This window comes from Anarrhichthys ocellatus, unplaced genomic scaffold (assembly GCF_004355925.1).
Source record: "Anarrhichthys ocellatus isolate YVR2014 unplaced genomic scaffold, GSC_Weel_1.0 scaffold3, whole genome shotgun sequence".
In the NCBI taxonomy this organism is placed as follows: Eukaryota; Metazoa; Chordata; class Actinopteri; order Perciformes; family Anarhichadidae; genus Anarrhichthys; species Anarrhichthys ocellatus.
In genome coordinates this window covers 6,186,433-6,195,000 of record NW_022280033.1, presented here as the reverse complement: position 1 = coordinate 6,195,000, position 8,568 = coordinate 6,186,433, and the positions used below count along the sequence as shown (strand labels likewise).

The 8,568-nt window shown below is 41.0% G+C and overlaps 1 protein-coding gene across 2 annotated transcripts in view; it reads right to left on the bottom strand.

The window, feature by feature from the left end:
• Positions 1 to 859: 859 nt before the first annotated feature.
• Positions 860 to 8,568, bottom strand: part of chrm3a (cholinergic receptor, muscarinic 3a) — a 71,493-nt gene continuing 63,784 nt past the window's right edge. Inside the window, exon 3 of one of the 2 annotated variants that reach the window (XM_031872909.1) lies at positions 860 to 4,745. In XM_031872909.1, the coding sequence (XP_031728769.1) occupies positions 2,773 to 4,725 (1,953 nt within the window). In that variant the 5' untranslated portion in view covers positions 4,726 to 4,745 and the 3' untranslated portion in view covers positions 860 to 2,772. The remainder of the gene's footprint in view (positions 4,746 to 8,568) is intronic. The other variant, XM_031872919.1, reaches the window with a different exon arrangement.

The following is an 8,568-nucleotide window of genomic DNA, read 5'->3' as shown; positions in this document are numbered from 1 at the left end:
TATATATATATATATATATATATATATATATATGACAGTGTACTTGCCTGACTGGTGGATTCCCTTCAGTGGTTCAGCACAGAGTGAGGAAAACAACACAAATGGATGTTTGTCCTGGTCTATGAGCCACTCCTCAGCCATGGGTCACATGAAGCTGGTATTTTCCTCATCACATGTCTGGTCTGTTTGGCCATCTTCCATTAGCACCGTCTGAGACTTCACTCACTAACTTAATCAGGCCTCATCACGTGAACATACAGAACTGTGCGACAGTCAAAAACAACTCCCGAGTTTATTCAGATTCTGGTTAAAACTAGACACTCTTTGTTAATGTTGTGTTAGAGTCAGACAGTATAGGAATCTTATTTGATAAGAGAAAATGATAAAAAGCCTCCATACATGACAAGAAGCTGGTATTCCCTTCCTTTGGGTTTTGTGCACCCTGGTGCCACTTTTAAGTCCATCCCTCCAATCAAGAAATTAGTTTCAGCTGTGTCCTACTGATATAAGCTTTTACCAGACATGTCACTGAGCCTAATTAGTGATTCAAACATCGACAAGTTTCTGAAGAGAATGGATATAGATATATAAATTACAAAAATGCTGTTAAAGTCATAGGGGGGAATAACTCTACAAACTGGAAAATTATAGCTAAAATAAAAAAAGTATGTTCAGTGTTTTAGATCCTATATACATATATATACATATACATATATATATTCTTCATTATATCATGCAATATTTTTTTAGAGGCAGGGAATAAATGATGTATAATGACCCAGCCTCCTGCTAAGACAATAAAGTAAATAAAGGTAAAAAAAATAAATCAAAACTCAAATGAAAATAACACAATTAGGACTTGCTGCACACAAAAAACTGATGACGTTTTTTGTTTGTTTATTGACTTAAAATATGAATATGATTAGCATACTTGAAATGTAACAAAATGTTTGTGTTCATCATTTTAGTAGTTTACATTCCCAATATTTAAGTACTAAAATCTCATATTTTGATGAAGAATGTATCATGACACTGGAGCACATTGTGTTGAAAGCAAACAAAACACCCACTGATGACAAGCATGGGATATTTTTTAACATCTCTTTTGCATACAACACATAAGTCATATCATTGCATCAACATAATCCAATCGACCCATTCTTCAATATGCCAGTTGGCAAACAGTTTATTCTTTGCCTTCAATATCTTTTACACAATTTTCAAGATTTAGGTGTGGCAAAAATATAAAAAAAACTAGTTAAAATAAGAATAACAAAATGTGCATTACAAAAAAAAAAGACTTTTGTTTATGTGTGGTTTTCTGTATCGAACAACCTGATGACCAAGACAGCTTTAATTTCTACTAATCAATTGCTTTTTTTAATAAAAAAAAACACCTCTCCCATAAATAATATGAAATCAAACAAACAATAATAATCAGGTTATAACGTCAATGATTGTGGCCATTCTTTTGTAAAATGCCAGATAGATTTTCTTTTAGATTTAATATCTAAATCAAATTTGTGAAATGATAAGCCAATTCACAAAACAAAACAGGCTTACAATATGAATAATTGTTGCACAATTATGATTTAAAAAATGGACATTTTTGTCTTCACATTTGCAGAATGGGAATTTGATACTGCACTTGTCCTTCTCAAGCCACTAGAGGCTGCCATTGCGATACTATATCAAAGATGGGCGGCCTTTTACAAAGAGTTCTTTAGATGTATCATTTTGTGGACATTTGAAAGATAGTGTAAAATCAAAACACACGTCTTTATAAATGAACATCTTCGTGTGCAATAAATCATTGTGTATCAAGTCAGAAATATCCAAATGTACACAAACAGAATATCATCAATGTATAATCATTACTCATGACAGAGAACTGCAAGTACATAAAACACAACCAATGTACTTATTGTCTCCACCATAAAAACCACAACAATCACATTGAACACAACAGTAGTTCACTGACTGCGGTGCCACACAAAATATTCACAACTCAGCTCATCAGAAGAATCATTTTCAGACTGGCTCAAAATCTCAGGAATATCTAGAAAACCAAAGATGAATATCACAAAAATAACAAGATCTCTGTTGACTGAAAGTAAGGGCACAATTCAAGAACTTGTTATATTCCATCAGACACAGGAAAGCTATATCCATGTAGAAAGGCAATGTACAGAAGTTCTGATGAAAACAAATGTCAAGAGGACAACAGGTCAAATCAGTACAATGTAGAAGCCTGTGACACAAAATAGTGTTTGTCTTGACTTTCAGTGACGTATTACAGATACATAGTTTTGTTGGAAATGCAAAACCACTCTGCACGTTACAGATCTAGCTACCCACAGAGAGAAATGATAATAAATCCCCAACCCTGTGACAAGGACATCCTTTTCCCTTGTGTCAATTGCACTTCAAATATTCTTCTGCGATGCATTTTAAAGCCCTTTTCTATTGTTTCCCACACTGAAAAGGCAAGGAGTTCTTTGAGGACAGTAGGAAAGTTTTCATCTCTGTAACTGACCTTACACAACCCTTTATTCATACAAACAGCTTTGCTCAATGGATGCACTGACACAAACACATACCGCAAGAAAACCACATAGGGTTGCTGTGCTTGACATACCAGCAGAGAAACACATTATGGATCTCTAAGCAAAAAAACTCCACAGAAACAATTAGATGTCTGCTTCTTCCATTTCCTTGTCCTATGTTAAATCGTTAGATTCCCTGTTATTAACCATCTAAACAGCCTGTCCTTTACGTGGACTCCCTGGGAATCCTCCTGTGGAATACCACAGACTGCCTCTGCTGAAACTGCTGCTTCCGTCTTTTTTTCTGGTCCCAGCGGCACAGCAGAATCATCTTAAAGGTTGTACGGAAAGTCTTGTTGCACAGGGCGTAACACATGGGGTTGACAGTGCTGTTGACGTAGCACAGCCAGTACCCTACCGCCCACAGGGTCTCCGGGATGCAAACATTACAGAAGGTATTGACCAGCACCATGATGTTGTACGGTGTCCATGTGATGATGAATGCAAAGAGGATAGCACTGAGAGTTTGAGCGGCCTTCTTCTCCTTTACTAAGGACATGCGCTTCCTCTTAGTGATCTGAGTCCGGGCACGGGCTGCAAAACGCTTTGCCAGAGCTGCATCTTTGAAGGACAGTGGGACAGAGGGGGATTTGGTGGTGGTGCTGATGGTGGTGGTATTGTCGGCGACTGTAGTAGTAGTTGTTGGGGGAGCATCCGAGCCTTGATTAGAGGTAGCCTGGATGGTAGGCATTGACTGAATCTTTTGTGAGCAGAAGCGTTGGTGATAGCTATTTTCTGAACTGTTTGCCTCATCGGGAGTAGTAGCGGCAGTGGTGTTGGCGGTGACTGTTGAGAGGCTGTCTCGGTTATACTCCGCTCCCCTGAGGGGATCCTCCTCTGAGGCTGCATCCAGATCCTCACATGAGGTTAGTTGGGAGTTGACAGCAGCCTTTATACCAGGCAGGCTGAGAACAATAGAGAAAATAGCATGACTCTGGGTAATCATCTCTTTGCCCCCACAGTCCTCATCCTCTGAAGACCCAGAGTGGTCTAACGAGACGGCAGCATCATTGTTGTTCCAGCTGTCGCTGCTGCTCTGGTCTGGATCCCCCTCTCCCTGCCGGATACTTCCAGGTCTCCAAGAACGAACCCCAGGCCAGCAGTGGAAGCGGCCGACTAGTTCCCGACATGTGCTCCTTCTCCGGGACAACCTGGTCAGCTCATAGCTGCTGCAACTTCTAGAACTTCCTGTCTGATGGACAAAACGTGATTTCTCGCTTTTACCATTACCACCTCTACCTGCTATCCCACCACGACTCCCCGAACCCTGCAATCCAGCTAACTCCTTCGAACGGTTCTGGGTCTCTTTGTAAATGAGCCAGTAGAGGACACTCATTATCGTCACAGGCAGGTAGAAAGCCGCCATGGCTGTGCAGAAGGTTATAGTGGGCTCTGTGAGGAACTGAATGTAGCACTGATTTGAGGGCACTGTCCTTTTACCTTCAAAATACTGCCATAATAGGATGGCTGGGGCCCACAGGACAAGAGAAACAAACCAGGCTAGGCCGATCATGATCCCAGCTCGCTTAGTGGTCCGTTTGGCCCGGTAGGTCAAAGGCCTTGTGATTGAAAAGTATCGGTCAAAGCTGATGACCAGTAGGTTCATAACTGATGCATTGCTGGCCACATAGTCTATAGCCAGCCACAGGTCGCAGGCCCAGTTGCCCATGGCCCAGTAGCCCATAACAAGATAAGCTGTGTAGAGGTTCATGGAGATGACCCCTATGATGAGGTCAGCGACTGCCAAGCTCAGCAGGAAGTAGTTATTGACCGTCTTTAGCTGGCGATTAACCTTGAAAGATACCACCACCAAGATGTTGCCAATGATGGTGACCAGTGACAACATGCCTGTCAGCAAGACAATAAGGACAACCTGCCACAAAGGGTGGCCACCCAAGGGACCAAGGGGCATAGTTCCATTTTGGGAATCTGAGGTGAGGTTTAAGAGTTTGCTGGTGGAAGAGGAATTATCATCCAGGGTATTCACATGAAAAGCCAACCAGGCTGCTCCTCCACTTCCTCCTTGGTGAAGAGCATTGGATTGAGGGTAGGCTCCGGCTGCTGGTAGTGAGGTGTTTGCAGTCAGGAAGAGACCAGGGTCTGTGCTGTTGGAGCTCATTGTTATGTCCTGGCATATTCCTAAGACAGAGACAGAAAGACACGAAAGAGAAGAAGGGAGGTACAAAGAGAGAGGGAGGGGGTAGAAAGTAGAAAGGGGGTTTGGGGATGACAGAGAGAATGAAATGGAGAAAGGACACATCAGCATTTCTATTCATATCCAGTAGGTGAGGCTAGAAAGCTACTCTACCAAGCTGGATGTCTGAAATGACAAAGATGCTTGGGTCTGATTTGTCCACCATGCTAAACAATCACTTATAACTGCATTTGTAGACGATCTGTATGCACACTGTGAATGCATTGCAAGCCATATTTCAAATTACAACTTGGCATCTAAATCAACAAGGCTAGACAGCCAACACTTCCAGTGAGAGAGACTGACTGCATTCACCACCTGTCATGTATGACACGCAGCAAATTGCAAAGACATTTCACTTAAACACAGGTAATCAATTTTCGAGTCTGTAAGGATGGCTGCGTTGGGATTGCACCTTGCATAACATTAGGCCTTGAACGGGGGTGGTTTTCTTCTGTCCGATCAGGTATGTAAGCTGCCCACTGCTGATCTTTATTCAAAGTCTGGTGTCTTATGTCAGTCTGTCTGTCAGTCTGTCACTCAAACAGATACAGAGTGAAACCGTTTGCTAGTGATGTGTTTTGTAGTGTTAATGCTCAAACTCTGTCAATTGTTTTTTCTAAAATATGAACATGACAGAAAACAGCCGGTGTCTGTTCATAACCCAAGTCAAAATCAGAGAAAAGTTAAAAAAGACGTTGCTGGCGACAGCTATGCTATAACATTATGCAGGCATCATCTTAAGTAGGGGCTTGCAGACAGCATGAAGAATGGAGGACAAAGAATAATTTGCCACCAGACTTGATCTACTGTTCCAGGAGCCTTCTAAGAAAGCTTCGCAGAGACAAAACATAATAGTGAAACAGAGAGAAAATAGCAGAGAGTGCTGTTTGTTGTTTGATTGGGCATCACTTCACAATGGAAACCAAAAACGGAAGACCCTATGGTTTTCGTTGAAGCAGTTATTGATAATTAGATAATAGCAGGGACTGTCTTTTTGCAGAGCAGCATGTCCTGTCCATTTCAAGTTTTCCTGTGAATCAATTATAATTACCGTTGTTTTTTGCATTCAGTGTGCATGTATATGTTTGTATGTGTTGAAAAAAAATGAGATGCTATCTAGTATAGAATATTTAGTAACTTTTTACTAACAAATGTGGCAAAAATGCTTTGTGTGATTTGATAACTGTCGCTCACTACCCTGACTTTTCTTTTTATTGTGAAAGTCACTAACTTGGTGTGACGTTTATGACAATGGTTTATTTTAAACCTGACACTATCCTTAACCGGCCTGTGTGAAGGGAACAAACACCAACCTGTTATCCTGGGGGACATGTAGCAACATCCCCCGGGAGCACCACCACCATCACCACCACCACCCATTTAAACAAATACATGTAAAGATAACACATGTACAACACATTATACAGTAAACCCACAAAAGCACACACACTATTTCAAATGACAGACAAAGGTATTTGAAGCTAAGTGCTGCACCTATGCCTTGACAGAATCTCAGACCTCCCACAGAGCTTTTAAAGAACCTCAGTAGCCAACAGCGACTGACAGCCGTTTGTGACATTGAGCGCATGCTGCTACTATTATTATCAGTGGGCTCCCCGCTATCCCCTCTGTGGACATATACCACTACATCCATTCACATACACACAGAATATGCTCTCACATTTCACACAAATACTGTTTATGTTACATGAGCATGCACAGCCACATACATGAATTGTATACATTATGTGCATATACAAATACAGTGCATGCATATGCGCACATAGATGGAAAGAAAAACATTGAACCTGCAATTATATCGTTGTGAAATAAAATGTAGCTGAATACAAATCTAACAACTACGACTGCATGCAAGAATAAACGTAAAGAACTGCAACATTAATGACAAACAGCAAACTTAAAAGCCTCAAAAGACAACAAAGTTTACCCTTCACAAAGCAAATTCTACTGAGAATTCAAGACAGCAATGTGTTGCTCGTGAGTGTTAAACATCTTTTAATTGGCTTACAAGGTCCAAATGTGTCCATGTGAAGATATGGTAAGGGCTTAACAGTGGGGAAATCTGTCTTTAATCTGATACCTTCACTTGGCGTAAACACAGGATGATAAAAATGAAATTAGAAAACCAAATAATAGAATAAAAAAAAGAAAATCATACAGTGTCATGTCTGGGGAATAGAGGCAAAAGGAGGCTTGCAGAACAGGGGAGGAAAGAGTGGATCCTATGGGAAAAGGCCAAATGTCAGACCCCCTGTACCTGCCTCTGCCGCCTTAAGAGTGACAGGATAGTTCAATGTCGGCACATGTGTATAGGATTTAGGATTTACAGCACACTGAGAACACAAACGAAATTATGTTAGTTATACTGATTTGACAAAATGATGCTTGTCTTGTTTTGTATGCTGTCAAATATACAGTACATATGTGTATATGTATGCTGTTTATTCATGCTCCATTTCTGTGCCCAACACTGACTAATACCACAGCGAAAATATTAATATGGGACAATCAAGCCTGGCTGTTGCCTGAAATTGCAATGATTAACTACCATAGATTTACATCTGTAGTCCCACGAGAGCAGAAACTGGCTGAACAACAGAGGACGAGTGGCTTTGTTTCTTTTCCCCTATAATTAAACTGATCAAGCCTTTTAAGATGAAAACTGTATGCAGCAGATGACAACACGGGTGGGCTAGCGAGACTTTGAAAATCAGCTGCTATCACAGTGAAGCCATTATAGTGTCTATCTCTCCGTCCAAACCCACGCTAAGCTCTACTTCTTATGTTTGACTCGCAGGCACGTAGGTGTGATGGTTTCAGGTGCACAGAGAGATCGATATTCGTTTATTGTGCTCCGTGTTCCTTGACATTTCGTCCTAGCAGGGTTCGACAGTGCAATCCTAGTTGGGTCCAAGGATCCATCTAAATGATTGGGTGGCTAATACAGGGCCATTTCAGGTTTCTATTTTATACGCACTGATAATGTCCAACAACGATGAGTCGTTGATAAGTGCTTTTTGATAAAGGTTAAAGCTGCTATAATTTGATGCAACCCCTTGAGTGCCACTACATGCCTTGAGTTAAAGAGATGCTGTTCTACAAGTTGCATTTCTCCTAGTACCATTCTTTACATAGGTATATAGCATGGGGAGGTTTAATCAACAAAAGATAGAAAAGAATATTGGTATTGCTTTTTCATGTTGGCTTGTCTAAAATGTAACAACTGGCTTTTGTAGCACCTTATGCAATGTGCACTTGAGACAAGTGCAGAGAGACATCTGGATGCAGTCAGGGGTTTTTAGCACTTTACTGCAATGAGGCATTATTGTAAAAACGACTCAGGCGTCAACAGCTTGCACACAGAAAAGGCTACTGCCAAACAAGGCAGAACTAGACTCAACCATGGAACGAAAGGTTACTATTCAGGCTGAGAAAAACGAATCAACAATTGGAAAGCTACAGTGGACTGACAAAACTAGAGTTCGGGCTTTTGCAAGACAAGAGAGCTTTTTTTTGCCTTGTAGCAAGAGGACGGACAGCGAGTGCAGGAGAGGCCTTCAAACAGTGGTCACTGACCGTGCATTAAAAGCAACAATGCCTTTGTACTCAGTCAAGCATCTGCTATCCCTCAAAGCTGGATGATGTGGTGTTGCACGATAAAGGATAACACTTGAAGATACCAGGTCATTCAGAGTGATAAAAGGTGGTAATGGGGCTTATTTCAGGGTGAAATTTAATCTGGCA